At 54.7% G+C, this 16,821-nt stretch overlaps 6 protein-coding genes across 6 annotated transcripts; 3 read left to right on the plus strand and 3 right to left on the minus strand.

Annotated features, from left to right (window-relative positions):
* The first annotated feature begins 138 nt into the window (after nucleotides 1-138).
* IWZ02DRAFT_461886 (uncharacterized protein) lies at nucleotides 139-3,812 on the plus strand. The gene has a single exon (XM_066768244.1). The coding sequence runs from the start codon at nucleotides 220-222 to the stop codon at nucleotides 3,514-3,516; it is 3,297 nt and encodes a 1,098-aa protein (XP_066619016.1). The 5' UTR covers nucleotides 139-219; the 3' UTR covers nucleotides 3,517-3,812.
* A 536-nt stretch (nucleotides 3,813-4,348) lies between these two features.
* On the minus strand, nucleotides 4,349-7,859 carry IWZ02DRAFT_461887 (vacuolar protein sorting-associated protein 35). The gene is made up of 7 exons (XM_066768245.1): nucleotides 7,643-7,859; nucleotides 6,945-7,579; nucleotides 6,373-6,895; nucleotides 5,848-6,322; nucleotides 5,250-5,795; nucleotides 5,047-5,193; nucleotides 4,349-4,985 (listed from the first exon to the last, which is right to left on the minus strand). The coding sequence occupies exons 1-7, from the start codon at nucleotides 7,774-7,776 to the stop codon at nucleotides 4,824-4,826; spliced, it is 2,622 nt and encodes an 873-aa protein (XP_066619017.1). The 5' UTR covers nucleotides 7,777-7,859; the 3' UTR covers nucleotides 4,349-4,823.
* A 278-nt stretch (nucleotides 7,860-8,137) lies between these two features.
* On the minus strand, nucleotides 8,138-9,300 carry IWZ02DRAFT_88156 (uncharacterized protein). Its single transcript, XM_066771366.1, has one exon. It carries the CDS (start codon nucleotides 8,828-8,830, stop codon nucleotides 8,255-8,257), a length of 576 nt encoding a protein of 191 aa, XP_066619018.1. The 5' UTR covers nucleotides 8,831-9,300; the 3' UTR covers nucleotides 8,138-8,254.
* Nucleotide 9,301: 1 nt separating this feature from the next.
* IWZ02DRAFT_461890 (3-hydroxyacyl-CoA dehydrogenase) lies at nucleotides 9,302-10,503 on the minus strand. Its single transcript, XM_066768246.1, has 4 exons — nucleotides 10,310-10,503; nucleotides 10,158-10,257; nucleotides 9,974-10,107; nucleotides 9,302-9,927 (listed from the first exon to the last, which is right to left on the minus strand). Exons 1-4 carry the CDS (start codon nucleotides 10,442-10,444, stop codon nucleotides 9,331-9,333), a joined length of 966 nt encoding a protein of 321 aa, XP_066619019.1. The 5' UTR covers nucleotides 10,445-10,503; the 3' UTR covers nucleotides 9,302-9,330.
* Nucleotides 10,504-10,631: 128 nt separating this feature from the next.
* On the plus strand, nucleotides 10,632-14,336 carry IWZ02DRAFT_88204 (timeless protein-domain-containing protein). The gene is made up of 3 exons (XM_066771369.1): nucleotides 10,632-10,753; nucleotides 10,806-11,043; nucleotides 11,092-14,336. The coding sequence occupies exons 1-3, from the start codon at nucleotides 10,676-10,678 to the stop codon at nucleotides 14,244-14,246; spliced, it is 3,471 nt and encodes a 1,156-aa protein (XP_066619020.1). The 5' UTR covers nucleotides 10,632-10,675; the 3' UTR covers nucleotides 14,247-14,336.
* An 866-nt stretch (nucleotides 14,337-15,202) lies between these two features.
* IWZ02DRAFT_355152 (uncharacterized protein) lies at nucleotides 15,203-16,111 on the plus strand (the record flags this gene model as incomplete). Its single annotated transcript, XM_066764281.1, has 3 exons — nucleotides 15,203-15,348; nucleotides 15,457-15,880; nucleotides 15,992-16,111. Coding segments are annotated over 3 exons (690 nt in total), but the record flags the coding sequence as incomplete, so codon positions are not given.
* Nucleotides 16,112-16,821: the final 710 nt, after the last annotated feature.

A 16,821-nucleotide genomic window follows, 5' to 3' on the forward strand; every position in this document is an offset into this window, starting at 1 on the left:
GCAACAGCTCCAGCTCCAGCTCCAGCTCCAGCTCCAGCTCCAGGCGGCCGTGGCACTTGGACCACAGAAATTGGTGGCCGCCCCGCCATTAACCTTCGGTAAGTACCACCCACGCGCTTCTATCATGACGATTTACTTTTTTTCGATTCCACCTCACCCTCCTCCACCCAACAACCTTCGCCGCCGCGCGCGTCCAGCAATGCTCCGCCAACACCACAGATGTACCTGACCCTTCGCAATGCGCCCAGTCCATCCTTCCTGCGGCCGGTGACCTACGTAAAACTTGGCTACGCTGCTGCAACCCGCTCGATTTCTGTCCCCAGATTCCTCTCCCAATCCGCAACATGTCGCGCCAGGATCTCTTACACAACGACGGCTTCCCTGCCCCGATTGCATTTTCCAGGATCGCCCCGAAACAAGCTGGCCCTCGACCCGGAAGCCTGGGCCAACGAGTTCGACCGCTACCTGCCTCATAGCCTCCGAAAGACGCATCTGGACAGCCCCGACTACACCAACGACAGCGAGACCAAAAACCTTTTGGCCAAGATTGTCTGTTTCTTCCTGAATGAATCGCGCAAATCGGACGAGCCTGTCGACTTTTTGACACATGTGGCCGTCACCCAGGGGAGGTGGAATGCTGTGACCTGGGTCGTAAAGGCAGCAACGGAACTCAAGCCGCCTGCTCCAGTCCAGCTTGAACATGTAGACCCTTTTTCGGCAATTCAGTGGCCAAATGCGCCAGTGTCTTTGGAAGAGGCGACTGGACAAGCAATCTGGGCTGAGAGGGCCATTGACGGGACTATGGCGAGCTCCATAAATGGCATCGTGAACTGGTTTCCTTTGAGATGGGTGCTCTCTCGCAACGGCGCGATAGGCCGCATATGGCAGAGCCTGGGCAACATGATTGCCGTTGCTGTCAGAAGTCCTCCAGAGGAGAAGGAGACCATCATGTCCCACGTCCTCGAAATCATCGCTTACTTGCATCACGATGGAGTGATTCCGGAGTCGGTCTACAAGCATGTGCCGCCGCACACGCCATTCTCACTCTGCCAGCCGCCAGTTCTGCCGTTGCTGGCACCAAGAATCTTCACTGCGATTTCTGACGCTGCAGTGCGTGCGCAACTGCCTAACTCCAAATCCACCACCGGAGGCCTTTTCTCATTTTTCGGACTCTCAAGGCCCAACGAACGACCAGCTGTGCGCACCACATACGGGCTTGGGCCGGAGGTTTGGCTCGAATTGATTCTCTGGTCATGCTTGCGCGGGCCTTGGATAACTGATGGCATTGAAATACTCATCAATCTCAAAAACTCCACCCTTGCCAACGGCAAAAAATGGAGCGCCATTTACTGGAGCGACCTCGCAGGGCAACAAGTGGATGATGCCGTTGATATTACTTGGCAAGACAAAGCACGGTTTGAGGGTATGCGGCCCGAAAAGGCAGACTCTGATCTTGTTGAAGGAACAGTCACTGTTGAGGTGGTTGCTGCATCAATTGATGCATTGCTCAATAGCATCAACGTAGGGACCAAAGCTGGCCATATTGGATGGAGCCTTGACGCCACTTTGAAAAAGCTTCTGGAGCTCAAGGTCCTTCTTGGAAGATCGAACCAGGGACTCATTGGCGCGACTTGGGATTCCGTCATTTTCCGCCTCATCGAAGCCGGCCTGGCAAACCCCGACCTGGACCCGCAAGTCGCTGAGAAGCTTTTGCGTCAATTCGCAGTCACTTACCCAGGCACGTCCAAATACAGCAACGCTCCTCAGGAGAGACCCCAGACTTTGGGTGCACCGTCTTACATTATGGAGCCCTCGGCAGGCCCCTTGGGGATTTTCCACTCTGTAATATGGTCGTTTATCAAGACTGGAGACCGAATCAAAGCTGTCAAGGCCGTCGGGGATTTGGTAAAGCTTACGGATTCGAACAAGAGGGTCGTGATGGAGAGATTTTTCCGGAACTTCAGGAAATGGAGCAGAGAAACGAGAAATACTCTTCAAAAAGTCCCGGCTCAGTTTGACAGCAACCTATCCAGAGGACCAGATCCCGTCTTGGATCCTCAGTTCCCTCCTTCCATTCTCGCTGCCCTGCTGGGCCTCGCTCGCAAATCAGGGGCCTACAAATATGGCGAGTGGTTGCTGTTCTCCAATGACATTGATGGACCCCTCATCCCAGAGCGTCTCTACGACCACTCCAGTATTGCGGCCGAAGTCATTCAATTCGGACATGCTACGGGCAACCAGCAGCTCATTGTCAACGCTCTCAGCCGGCACTCTGAGTCAGAAATGTCTCTTCGCATGATTGAGGCTCTGTTCGAAACGCATATGCATCAAGGCAACTGGAGTTCTGTTGAGGAGGTGCTCACCATTCTCTCTTCAGAACAAGACCGCAACTTCATGGCTTGCGTGTCTTCCCGACTCGCCAAACGGGTACTCCTCTTACAGAGACAAGACAGGAACAACAAAACAGAGTCAATGCGTATGGAACAGCTCGAAGCGGCCTCTGTAATTTTCAGGCGTCTGGTGAAGGGCACCCTCGGCGATACGACGCCTCTAAACAGCTTCGACCGCTTCCACGGCATCCTCAGCGTCCTCGCTACCGTCGGCCCCGAATGGCAAACATTTTGCAACTCGCTCTTCAGCCCGTCGCTCACCAGTTCGCACTATCGCAAGATTGAAAAATGCATCTTCGAGGAAGACTTTCGCGAGCTGGTCGAAGGCGTCGCGCACTCCCGCGGCTCGTGGGAAGCCATGCGCCTCGTCAAGATGTGGTGTTCGACCGAGGAGCCCTCCCAGCCGTGGCAAGTGTCGACGTTTGCACGCTCCCCTGAGCCCTGGCATTATCGGCGGGTGCTGGGTCCGCGGCCGCCACCGCGACGTAAAAAAATCAGTGTCATCGACGTATCACCATGCGTCAAGCTTGAGGGCCGCAAGCCGCCCGCCTCGCTGCCGGTCTTGCGCATCGTGTACCACCAGGCTTCGCGCGAGGAAGAGGAGGACGCCGTTCAACGTATCGGAGGCGAAAAATCCGTGGACGACCCTTACCACGCTGACCGTGTCGAGGTGTGGCTCTGGGCGACGCGGGCGTTGCGCAACACGGGCATGACGGCAGAGGAAATCGACCACGAGCTGGGGCCGCGGCCGCCCAAGGCGCTAGCACCGATGGCGCGAATGGCAGAGGGCGACCTGGAGGAGCAGGATTGGGCGAAGCAAGGCAACGGTGATTTCGAAGTCAGTCCTGTGCGGATAGCCGAGGCCGAGAGGCGGGCGAGCACCGATGAGGAAGGAGTGGTCAAGAACCAAGAAGAGCTTTCCAGCGTGGATGAGTTGTCGGCGGAGACCAAACCGGTCGAGTCGCAGACTGACCTAAATGACGCTCATAATTTGTCGCCTCCACCGGATCAGCAGCAGCCACAAGAGCAGAGCCAGGAAAACACAAATACCACATTCCTCGAGCAGGAGCGGCCTCAGCAGCATCTTCAACACAAGGAAAATCCGAGGAAAGAAGGGGAGGACTAAGCGTAGATTTCTTTCTTGCCGCTACAAGTACAGAAGCAATTCCTTCATTAACATCAACGGGCGTCAGGTGTACAGTACGAAATTCATACATGTATTTTAGTTCATACTGGGACTGGGGAGGAATGGAGGGAGGCCATTAGTTTTACCTCTTGCGCTGTGGCGGATCGTTTGTCTTTTGGGATTTTGGTTCGGCGTTGCGTGCAGGTCTTTTTGAGATTTACAGTACAGGTGCCGTACCATCTCTCTGGTTTGTAGAAGACAATCAATGAACTGTACAGTACAAAAGTGAAAAGTCCAGTGGGCATTGTGGAATCCTGCATCTACTTGCTGTGGCTCCGATCAGCGTCATCCGACAAAGGACTCGCTTTCTTTTGTACGGATGCATATGCATGTAGATGCATTGCTACAGTGGTAGATCCCATGTGAAACCAGCATTTAAAGCTACACTACGACTGGGCATGCAAACGAGGGCGAAGACCCACAACTAACTCGAAGGGCCAGGGTACCTAACTGCCCGCACGCCTTCAAGGAGAGCAAGGAGAGGAAGAAGAAGGAGAGGAAGAAGAAGGAGAGGAAGAAGAAGGAGAGGAAGAAGAAGAAGAAGAAGAAGAAGAAGAAGAAGAAGAAGAAGAAGAAGAAGAAGAAGAAGAAGAAGAAGAAGAAGAAGAAGAAGAAGAAGAAGAAGAAGAAGAAGAAGAAGAAGCAACAACGATAATCAGCAATACATACGCATCAGCCAGCCCACCTCTCAATCTCACACGCAGCAGCAGCAGTAGACTCACATATCCCTCCCAGATTCACGTAGCAAGACAGGTTGGGTCGGGTCGGGTCGGGTCGGTCGATCGGTATGATATTTTAATCTCGCAAACGGCACACGCTAGGTACCTAATCACTCTCTGCACTCACTACGACTTCGCTCTCTCTCTCTCTCTCTCGCTCAACCGAAGTCTCCCGTCCTCTGGCTCAACCACCGCCGCTGCCATACATGACCTGACTGCCTGCCTTCCTTACTTTCTTCATTCCTTTTTCTTCGCTCGTACATGGGTGTGCGTGAGTCGATCGACGCATTCTGCTACCGTACCGTCACAGCAATTGAACCAGTGGTCCCCCTCATGTCCTCTCCGGCACTCGCCATCAAAGTAGATCGACACAACAGGAAATGCTCGCTCGCATCGCAGCCAGCCAGCCATCGCTTCCTCATTCCACGCCTACATCTACATTACAGCAGACTCGAAATGCCCCTAATGCCGCTCTCTTTCCATGCCCGCAAATCCTCGTCCACTTGTCCACAGAACCCACTGACCCGACTACTTCGCCTCGGTAACGACACCCTCGTACTCGCGGCTCGCAATGTAATCGAGGGTGCGCTCAAAGTGCTTGCGCGGGTTGTCGAGGCTGCTGGTCGCCTCGTTGGTGTTGAGGTTGGAGTGGATGAGCTCGATGAGGCCGTTGAGGTACTTTGTCGTCACCTATTGCACACGCGTGAGATGAGCTCGCTTTTACTCCCAGGTGACATATTGGTTTACTTACTGCATCATTCTCCTGGTCAAAGTAGTACATGTAGCGGTTCAATATCTCGACGAACAGCTCGACGCTGACAGCCGTGTCCATGCATGCGTCGGCGACGCGGAGAGCGCGCTGCAGGCATTCGAGAACGCGCTTGCCGTCGCGGTAGAGCTGCAAGTTTTTAGTTAGAACCGTCACAAATGGCTGAAAAAGAGAAGAGCACTGACATCTTTAGCATCCTCCTCGCCCAGCGCACGAATCTCCGTCGCCCACCACAGGTGGCTGGCGAGATATACTGCGCGACACTGGTCCGGCTTCTTCAGCAGCTTGCTGCCATGCAGCGCGCACTTCGTGATAAGCGTGTCGTAGTTGTCGCGTGAGAAATTGCGCGTCGTGTGCAGTCCGCCCGCGATCACGCAGACGGCCTGGAATTGCGCGCGACTGTCGCTGATGGCCTCCTCGTAAATGGTGAAAGCCTGAGCAAAAAACTCGTAGGCTATTTCCTCGTGTCCCGTTTGGTCGGCGACCTGGCCGCAGCCAACAAAGAGACGCAGTGATAGGTCGGCAGCGCCGGCCACGCGTGCGTAGAGCGTTGAGAGTGCCGAATGTGCGAATTTGTACAGCGCGCTGGATTGCGAGTTCCAATTCTCGTCGAGATGTTCCCGTGCCTTAAACTTGCGCGCGAGCTTCAGAGAGGCGGTGATTAGGGCTGGGGTGGTGTACTTGACACGTTCATTGCCATCGGCAAACGCCTTGCGTGCGATTTGAAGGAGCTGTCGACTGTAAGTTACTTGCACCCAGTTTTTTGGGAAGCGGCAGGTATACCTTGAATTGAGTGTCGTTGTCAGGACCTTGAATCAGATGCACGAGTCGTGCCAGCCACCCCTGTTCCTCAATCGTCTCGTCCGTCTCCATGCCTTTCCTCTGGAGCGGGCCGCCTGGGTATCCCGTCGGTTGTTGTGCGCCCTCGCGAATGAGGACCTTGACAATCTCCAGCACTGCCTCCAGATTTTCTGTTGATGTGACCTTGGTTTGATTCCTCAACAGACTTCGAGCAACCTCACCAGCAACTGCCCTTCGTGTAGGGTAGGGCTGAGAATGGAGAAGAGGGACAAAGCTTGGCAGGGCCAAAGCCGTGAACAGGGAGGTGTATGCTTTGATAGGGGCAAGGAGGAGGTTGAGGACGTTGGACTGGGAGGCTTGAGAGTGCAAGTCAGCACTGTTGGCGTATTGTGCAACCTTTTCGTTTGCAAACGAGAGCACGCGATCTACGTAATCGAGACGGTCGGGATAAATGTTCCTGGAAGAGGTCAGCAACAACAGCCCGGAGGGTGAGACTGGCGATCATACAGGGCGAGGTTCGTAAGAGAGTGAAGAAGCGCAATTGTATCCTGAATTGGCAGTCGTTGCATCTTGACCAGCGTCGCAACCTGCTCATAGAAGATTTCGAAGAGCTGAACATTCTCTGGAATGCCGCGGTTCTTTTTGCTGTCTGCGTCTTCTGCGGCCGCAGTCTCTGGCGACTCCGTTTCGGCATTTTCAGCCGGCTCGACAGCTGTAGTCTCCGAGGGAACAGTCGAATCTGCTACACTTTCCACGTGGCTTGCCGCGTCACCATTTCTCGTTGTTTCTATGCCCGTCTCTTTTGATATTCTCAGCTGCTCGAGAAGCTTGGTTGCAGCCTCCTCCTCTGTCTTCAATCGTTGATCAGGAGGCTCTTGCTCAGACTCTCTCGCCGCATACGAAGATAGACGGTCCATCAATCCAATGACTATGGCCTTTACGTTCACGTGAGGGTTCAACCGTGATGTCGCGGAGAGAAATTGGTCGAGCGTGTGAAGGTGGAACTCGTCGGGAAACACTTGAATGATGACTGCCCAACATCAACAAAGCACACGGGCGACAATTGTGTGGCATCTTACCTTCCAAAAGATATTCCTGCGCCAGAACATCTCTACACTGCACCACCTGCTCCAAAAGGGGGCCCAAGATCTTCTTGTAATTGTCCAAGTCTACCAGCTGGCTCAGCCGAACTAGGTTGCTGCCAACGAGCAATTGAAGCTCTTTCCTCTCCTTGGTCCTCTGTTCCCGTTCCCTGGAGTGGCCCTGATGTTGGAATCGCACCCACAGCTTGTTCATTTCCACAAAGTTGGTCAGAATGAAGCTGATGGAGTCTTGCAAATTGCCCTCGGGTCCATCGCCATCGCCGGTCGGTAGGTGGTCGCGGGCCTGGCCTGAGAGGTAGTACCGCAGGAAGAGGCCGCGGACTGGGTGTTGGACGCCGCGGCTCATCTCCATCATGTCCTTCATGATTTCCTTGACGGGTGCATCCTCAATGGCCATGTACACGGTGCCGACGGTGATCATGAGGTACAAGCGGGGAATAATGTTGCCGGCATACTGGACGAGCTCGTAGAGATCGGCGAGGTGGTTTACGGGGTGGTTGTCGCGAAGGTATACGGACAGATATCGTAGCGCATCAAAGACGGACATGTACAGCTCGTAGTACTGTTTGGGGCCCAGGCTGCTGGTGCGCAGCTCGGAAACTAGAGTGGAGCTATGGAAGGCGGCAGTCAGCAGTCATGTTTTGAAACTCGAGATCAGGAGGCGTGCGGCTCACCAGCACTTGAGCGCGTCCATGAGTTTCCCGGGGGTCTCCAGGCAGCGCCGCATTAGCATCGTCTGCTGGCGCACCACGCCCAAGGCATCCTCCAGCAGGCGCGACTGGTCTTCGACGGGCGTCGGCGACGCCATGTTGGCTGCTGTCGGAGTCGGATGGTGTTTGAAGACGGGTGGGGGGCAGTTTTGCGGAAGAGGTCGGTGGTGCTGGAGCTGGGGATGACGACGCTGCGATGGCGTCTCCGTTGGCGACTTGGAGCGCCCAAGCGGGAGCCGCCATCCCAGTCCGCCGCCGCCCACCGCCACACGTGCCACCCCGCCTGTGCGATATCGAAGGGTTGGAGATGCCATGGCCTGCATGATCGTTGAATATTGACATTGAATGATTAAACTATCTACACGCGAATTGCATCATGTCTTCCTCCGTGTGCTTTCCCAATGCAAATTACCGGCAAGTGCGCTCCGTCTACGTGTCGCTCTTGATGCTTCTATGTCGAACTTTCCCAGCGAATCGCTTCCCATGTCTGCAGTCGACATGAAAGTAAACATTGCAATGCTGCATCTCATTATCATCTCTCATGAAGAGCGACTCGGCGCTCGTGACCCAACTCGCTCATGCCTTGGTTGCAGGCCCGTCCGTCGGCCAAGTCTTGACAGGATAATATGTATGCCACATGCCATTGTCGTAGTAGGACGTGGTATCTGTTGGAGAGACAGTTTTCGTGACAACTATGACTGAAGGCTGCGTCACACTGGGAGCAGCTCCTGTATTGGTGACGGGTGTAGGAGTGTTTGTGATGTCGACGGTGACGGTGTAAACCAGTGTCTGCGTTTGGGCTTCCTCGGTACTGACGACAACCTGGGTGGTGGGGGGAACGGCAGAGGCGGTAATGACAGCCGTTGATGTGAGAACAACCGTCGAAGGCTCTGGAGTTTCCGTAGCGTCGCCGTCGACATTGACTACCGAGTACGACTTTTTGGGCGACCTCGAGTCAATGTTTTTTGTTTGGTCTTGGTCGAGAGGTGGCGAGCGTAGGTTGAGGTTGGATGAGCCATCGACATTGACAACATCGTAAATTTTTGGCGTCTTGTCTTGTGGATCTGCAGCGTTTCGCGCGTCGAGTGGTAGCGGTTTCGCAAATGTGCAGGCTAGCAAGAGGCAGAAGAGCAGGCTAACAAACGAGCGCATGCTGGGTACCAACGGGACGGCACAGAGTTCAGGGCGACGGTCAAAGAAAGTCTATTGATGACTCGAGGTTTTTGGGTGTTGATAAAAGAGATAGACGAGATGCAAGCGCCCAGTCAGGCCAGGCTACAGCACAGTGATTTCAGATGCAGAAAAGGGTGGAGAAGAAGACTGTTTTCTGTTTGCTGAGGCAGAAAGCTGCCAGGAACCCGCTCGCCAGCCATTTTAGCAGCGTCGGGGCTGGAGAGGGCTGGACAGATATGCGGAGGCTGGCAGGGAGCAACAGGAACCAACAAGAGGTGGCTGGGAAGGCTGCACCGCAGCTGTAAACAACAAGGAAGGAAAACAAGGTCCCTCGCTTGTTGCCGCCGCTAAGCCCTACGGCCCCGAGCATGGAGCCCCAGACTTTCATTTCACATGCCCCACGACACAGCTTCCGTTCGCTCTGTGTTCTCTCTCTCTCTCTCTCTCTCTCTCTCTCTCTCTCTCTCTCTCTCTCTCTCTCAATAATCGTAGAATCCCTTGCCGCTCTTCTTGCCCAACCAGCCTGCGTCAACCATCTTCTTCAAAAGCACCGCCGGTCGGTACTTGCTGTCCCCCGTTTCCTCGTGCAGCACCCGCATAATGGCCAGGCAAGTGTCGATGCCGATAAAGTCGGCCAACTGCAGAGGGCCCATCGGTACGTTGGTGCCATTCTTCATAATGGCATCAATGTCCTCCTTGGCCCCAACGCCAGTCTCGAGACAAATGATGGCCTCGTTGATGTAAGGCATCAGAATGCGGTTTGCCAGGAATCCAGGAGAATCCGCAGACTGTGACGGGATCTTGCCCATCTTCTTGCAAAACTCCACGGCTGTGTCGATCGTGTCTTGAGACGTCTGGAGACCCGTGATGATCTCCACTCCCTTTTGCACTGGCACAGGATTCATAAAGTGTGTACTGATTACCCGAGAAGGCGCAGACAAATCTGTCGCATTTTCAGTCGTTGATGCCGCAATGCGGGTGATTGAAATGGACGAAGTATTGGTCGCGAGAATGGCGTGGGAGGGGCATGTTTTGGCAAGCTGCGAAAAGATCTTGGTCTTGAGATCTGGTATTTCCTGATCTTTTGTCAGAAAGCTCCGCGACGTCATTGCTCTCTCTTACAGGTACAGCTTCAATGACAAAGTCCACACCAGAGAGTTCGTCCATGCTGGTGCTGGTGCTCAGTCTTTCGCGAGCAGCAGTGGCTTCATCCTTCGAGATCCTTTGTTTCGACACGTCCTTGTCCAAGAGTTTGTCTGCCACGATCAATAATCCGATGCCTGTCTGTCAGGCTTGCTCGGCGTACCTGCAAACTTCAAGCCCTTGTCGATCGACGCCTGTGAATTGTCGATGAGTTTGACCGGGACCTGGGCTTTTTGCGCCGCTACGAGTGCAATTCCTAGGCCCTGGTTGGTGTGAGAAGATGAGTAGATGAAGGAGTTGACAATGGGCGCTGACCATTTGTCCCGCACCGATCACACCCAGCTTCTTCACCTGGGCAGCAGCTCCAGCCGCCGGGGTAGAGCTAAAGGTGCGCGCACGAGCAAGCCCCGTGTGCCGTGCAACATGACGAGAAAAGGTTAGAAACGACATTTTGAAATTAAAGATGGTTGATACAGTGAATTGATGCAAGAAGGCGACTGGAGGGCGGGCTGGCGGGGGAAGCACTGCATGCGGGCCAACGTTAGCCGTCACAAGTGATCCTCGGCTCAAGGGACGCCGGCCACGACTTTATTCCCGTCCATCCATTTACGCGCTGCGACACGCTCGACGCGTCCCGACAATTTGTCCCTACCACCGCCAAATGCCATAGCCACCACCACCATGAGTCTCGACGGCTGGATCACGGTTGAGACTGTCGATCCCGTCGTTCGCGGGCACGTCTACAGTCTCGTTTCGGCTGTATGTCTCCATTTCCTGCGGGACCATCGCGGTCACTGACAACAGCAAATAGGTTGGTGGCTCTAGCCTTGAGACTGACGGCCGCTACGTACTCGGAGACGACGCTCTTGCATGTTTGAAGGATATACGCCGCTGGCTCCGACTCCATGACCAGCGAGACAATGTACACGACGTTGCTAGATGTCTGGCCGAGGCCAACATTGTAAAGGGAGACTTGTGCGAGATCCTGGCCCTATGGACAGAGGACAGGGCAAACGATGTTCTCCGCTCAAAAGCAGCCATGGCGGCTTGTAGGCATACCACGAATGAACACCGCGTTGGTAGCTAATTTACGGTAGTGGAGATTCTCGTCCCTTTGACATGGCCGCTGGAGGTCCTCGATGACGAACCGTCTATGAACCATCTCAAACACACGCCCTATCTCCAGTTGGCGCATACAAACTACAAACGTACCATCCTCCAACATGACGCCATGGTCCTCCGCACAGCTGTGCGCCTCGCGCTGCCTTCGATGAACGAGCCCCGACGCGAAAGAAGCCCACGAGACGATGGAATCATCACCATCGTACTATACTTCCTGCGAAACATTGCATTGATCTCTGTACCACACAATATACCTTATGATGGAGACGGCGCTGAAGTTTCTCGTTCGGCAACCATTGAAGCGTTCGATAAGCAGGACATATTCCCGGTCCTCCTTACCGTTGCCTCGAGTATCGGTGATGAGTTTGTTCAGCAAGACGTGGTTATCCTTGAGATATTGTTTCACTTACTCAAAGGTGTCGACGCAGAAAAGCTGTTCATGGAAGAAGAGAGACTCGCCACTTCAAACACACAAGAGTTGAAGAGCTTGATTCAAAAAGAAAAGGCGATGCTTGCAGGGTACTCGAAGCACGCCCCTACACGACACAATCGCTTTGGAACCATGATTTGGGTCAAACGGGATGAAGACAAGGTATCGACATTATCTGGTCAGGACGTTTTGAGCAGCCATGAACGGAGCCTGGAAAAAATGGACAAGACCAAGAAATGGAACAAGCCAAGGCACCGTGGCTCCAGGATCGACAACACTTCGCTGGATGAGTTTGACAAGAAGGAGCGGCTCAACAGCACAGCGCGGCAAATTCTTCGCGAATTTGTGGAGGAGTTTCTCGACTCCTCATTCAACCCTCTCTTTACGCATCTTCGAAAGGCCATGGAAGTGGAAGCACCTCGACTCTGCTCAAATCACAGGCGGCAGTTTTGCTATCTAATTTCTTGGTTTCTTCAGGCCGAGTGCGCTCGTCGCGCACGGAAAAAGAAGAAAACTGAAAAGACCAAAGGCCCGAGCAATCATGAAGATGACAGCTTTGCGCTCGTTGCATCAGTCATGAACCAAGAGACATTCATCTTCCTCAATCGCTTCATGCAGCGTAGTGTCGATGAAAAGTCCTGGAGAGACCTGAATGCGAGCATGAAATGCTTCACTAGCATTTTGCAAACCGTCCAGGAAATGGCAGACTCTCCGAGTGAAGACGACCAAGAAATTGCTGAAAATATCCTGAGCCGCATATTCTACGAAGAGTCGACTCATGACCGAATCATTACTCTTCTGCGGAGCTACAAGGATCAAGGCTTTGGCTATCTCGATGCCTGTACCGAGCTGGCGCATGTCTTCATCCGTATGCTCGAACGCTACTCGAAGCAAAACGTTGATCTCCAGGTGCGGACGCGTCGGCGTGCACGGAAAAAGGCAAAAGCGGCTGCCCAAGCCAATGGGGACGCAGAAGACCATGGAGACGCAGCGAATGACGAGGTCGAAGCACATCGCGTCTCAACAGAACGAAAGTTCGACTTTGCACGCTTTTCTGCACGTTTCATGACACAAGGTTGTGTGGACACTTTCGTGGCTTTTACTCGCTTCTACAGTGACCTTGATCCAGAGCAATTGAAGCGGGCACATCGTTTCTTTTACCGTCTGGCCTTCAAAAACGAACTTGCCATCTTGCTGTACCGAGTCGACATTATCAGCCTGTTCAACAAGATGATCAAGGGACCCGACGGCCTGCCCACAGATTTGCCCGTCTTTCGGGAATGGCAAGAGTTTGTGAAGCAGCTGTTCAAGAAGTGCGTTAGAAAGGTTCAGGAAAGACCTGAACTAATCGTGGAGATGCTCTTCAGCAAAATTCCATCCACCATGTACTACCTGGAGTACGGCCACGAAAAAGAAATTGCAACAAGGGCGCCACGAGCGCCAGCAGAACTCGAAGTCAAAGGAGACCTGGACAAGAAAGGACAGATTGGTGTTGCCGTGAGTCTTTTGATCAATCAAAACATGATGGACCATCTGGCTTGGGTCAGGAGAGTACTTTCGTCTGCTGCCGCGGATCGGGAGGCATGGGAAAAAGAAAGTGAAGCTAGAAAGACGACAGCCTCTGAGAATGGTCAAGAAACGACTCAAGAGGACGATGAAGCCTCGAAGGCACCCTTTATCATGGTCAAACCAGACAATGACGAACGTAGAGTTGCCCTGTTCAAAGACAACAAGCTCCGCTTGCTGCTTAAGGTCGTTGGCTTCATGCGCATTGGACTTGATGACGACACCGAGGCCAGCTGGGTTATCCCATCCAACCTCACTTCGGAGGAGCTGCGTGAAAGCGAGCGCCTGATTCAGCAGGCAGAATGGGAACCGCCAACTTTTGAGGACAAATCTGCTGAAGACATGGTGCGCACAAGACGCCAGCGGCTGAGGCTTCGCGATGACACGGACATGTCTGACGACGACGACGACGATGGGCCCGACGCCTTGGATGATGAGGAGCTGTTTCCTGCAGGAGGTCCCACGGCGCGCAAGTCCGACTCTGTGGAAGAGAAAAGGGCGAGGAGAAGACGCAGAAGGAATTCCAGCGAAGAGCCTGACGATGCTGAAAAGGAAAGACGAAGAAAGGCCCGTCAATTGAAGGAGCTGGAGAAAAGGCGAAAGATCAAGAGTGACGTGCTCATCCACTCTTCGGACGAGGAGTCTGACGAAGAAAAAGACAAAGCGTTTTTCGCAGCAGAAGAGGAGCGGAGGAAAAACACGAGCAAAGCAATCGTCAAGGCGCTGCTCGACACGAAACTAGAAGAAGCTTCTGGAAATGGAAAGAAGAGGAAATCGCTGGGCAAGAATGCAAAAAGCAGGAAGAAGACCAAGACATCGAGGTCTGAAGAGGATCCCGATAGCGGCGACGACGTTGTTGCACTGAGCAGTCGCTCTTCATCCGAGGCACCTGCTCAGCCTATCACGATTGACAGCGATGAGGACTCGGATTCGGACATTTCAGATACGTCTCTTTCGTCACAACAGGTTTCCGGTTCTAGGCCTGTTGGCGACATGGACAAGGAAACCGACGAGATTTCTACAATGGCCGCAAAGGAAGTTGACATGGCCGATGGCGACGAAGACGAAGAGGCTACGGTCCAGCGGCCCGTAAGGAGGCGAGCAGGATTCCTGGTGGACAGCGACTCGGAGTAGTTGGAATCGGAGCAGAAGGCGTTTTGCGGGGAACAGGCGTACAACAAGGACGGAAAGGGGTCATATGGTGTCATTGGGCCAGTGGTAAGGCATTGGATTCGTTGCATCTAGCAACAGGTGCAGAAGCGGCACAGCACAGCAGCTGGAACAGGGACGGAAATCAGGTATTGAATCAAGACATGACGAGGAGAAATGACGCCACGAGCAATTCCCCCACTGCTGGTTCGCCATGGGCTTCCGTGCCGACGACAATTCTTTGTGAAGCTGACAGGATTCGCAGTGGATGCTGGACAAGCAAGCAGGCCGAGCAGGAGGTACCGCCGCGATGGATGGTTGCGTGTTCGGTTCCGCAAGGTGACACCAGCCTTACGCTATAGGAATCGAATCAAACAAACGAGGAGCAGCAGCTGCCTTGTTTGACAGCTAAAGATGGCTCAGGGCCAGGTCAATCGCTGCCTTCGCTGGCCAAGTCGTCCTTCATGCGGCGACCCCGCAGCCACAGCTGTGATGTCACGCTTCGTCGCCATGACGCTCCGCCGAGTAGTGATCGCCGCCCGCTCCCGCTTCCAGCCACATCTCGACGCCACACGCTCCTCCAACTTGGACATGCATTGACAAGTGCTTGACAACCATTGACGTCACGCTCCGTCCTTTTCTATCCATATATACCTGATGGACGAGGCACCTTCAGCACCATCTTCAGAACAACAACTCAATCAACACTCAACTCACCAACGAATCCTTCCACGCTCGTCCAAACGCACTTTACGAATTACTTTCTTTTTTGATACCCGATCAACGTAATCAATCATCATGTCGAACATTGGATCCAACACCGGCAGCGGTCTCAGGGGTGGCGTCCACAGCGTTCACGGTAGGTTTCCCCCTTCCACCCCCTTGCCCCCTTATCACGTCCACTTGCAAGTCTACCATGGCTTTCCACTGACACCACCCGAGGAGCCGGAGAGGCCATCCGCGGACAAATCAACGCCTTTGCTGACTCCGCCTTAGGCAGCAACGACAGTGCTGCCCAGAACCAGGCTATTGCAGACCGTGGCGTCAACGAGTTCCAGACCGGCACCCGTACCCACAACCCGGGATCGTCCTTTGACAAGCACCCCTCCGACACCTACCAGGCTCCCGCCGCAGGTCACCACCCAGGCTCGTCGTTCGACAAGCACCCCTCCGACGTGAGGGCTGCTGGCCTCAGAGGGAACCCCGCCGCGGAGAACTGGGGTTCTGCCAACACCACCTCTACTACTGGTACTTATGGCAACCCCTCGTCTGCCAATGCAGGCCCGCACTCTTCCAACGTTGCCAACACGGTCGACCCGCGTGTCGACTCGGATCTGAGCAACCGCGGCGTCAGCACCTCCACCACTGGCACTGGAAACCCTGCTCACGTCTCTACTGGAGCGTACGGCAACCCCTCATCCACCAACGTTGGCCCCCACGGCTCCAACATGCTCAACAAGGCGGATCCCCGGATCGACTCTGACCGTGACAACCGTGGTTTGACCGGCAACCAGACCGGTGCCGCTGCTGGACCTCACTCTTCCAACATGGCCAACAAGGCGGATCCTCGCGTCGACTCTGACCGCGACAACCGTGGAGCTCACCCGACTGGCTCCCAAGTTGGCTCTGGCTCTTACCACACCGGCCCCAGCAAGGAGGGACAGACCACTGGCGACCCAACCGGCGTCTCGCGTCCCAGCAACGCAGGTCTTCCCACGCGTGAGGACAAGAACGGCGTCTTGAGGCAGACTGGCCCCGGTGGTGCTTCTACCTCCACCAACGCCGGCCCTCACGACTCCAACGTCGCCAACAAGGTCGACCCGCGCATCGACTCTGACCGCGACAACCGTGGCCTCACGGGCACCACGACCGGCGCCGCCGCTGGCCCTCACTCGTCCGGCGCCGCCAACAAGGCCGACCCGCGCGTCGACTCTGACCGCGACAACCGCAGCGCTGCCCTCCATGGCGTGACGCCCGGCAGCTATGGCAGCGAGGATCTCGCGACCGATGCCCCTCGCAACACCACGACGACGGGCCGCAACACCACCACCACCACCACCACCACCGGCACCACCGGCAACGTGGGAACCGGCGTGACGCCCGGCAGCTACGGCGCCGAGGCCCTCGAGACCGACGCGCCCACCACCACCACCACCACCACCAAGCACCAGCGCCCGGACTCGGGCCACGGTCACGACCACGAGGACAACACCGGCACTGCCAATGTCCACGACGACGACAAGAACAAGGGCAGCCACCCGCCGCACAAGTCCAACCTGCTCAACAAGATTGACCCCCGCGTCAAGACGTCTTCTTCCTAAGTGTGGGCGAAGACGAGAGAAGGCTTTGATCAGTCTGCATGGTTGGTTGGATGCATGGATTGCATTGGAAAGGAAACGTACGCATTATGATGGCACGACACGCACTTTTTCTGGCTTTCTTTGTACTTGTATAGCGTCGTCGTCGTTGTCGTTGGTCGTCTTCATACCCCCTCGATCGACTGTATAGCAAATGTATCTATCTGTTGGTGTATGCTCCGGCTGCCCTCGAGTGCCAAAAT

Source organism: Phyllosticta citriasiana (genome assembly GCF_038021145.1).
Source record: "Phyllosticta citriasiana strain CBS 120426 chromosome Unknown IWZ02scaffold_15, whole genome shotgun sequence".
NCBI lineage: Eukaryota > Fungi > Ascomycota > Dothideomycetes > Botryosphaeriales > Phyllostictaceae > Phyllosticta > Phyllosticta citriasiana.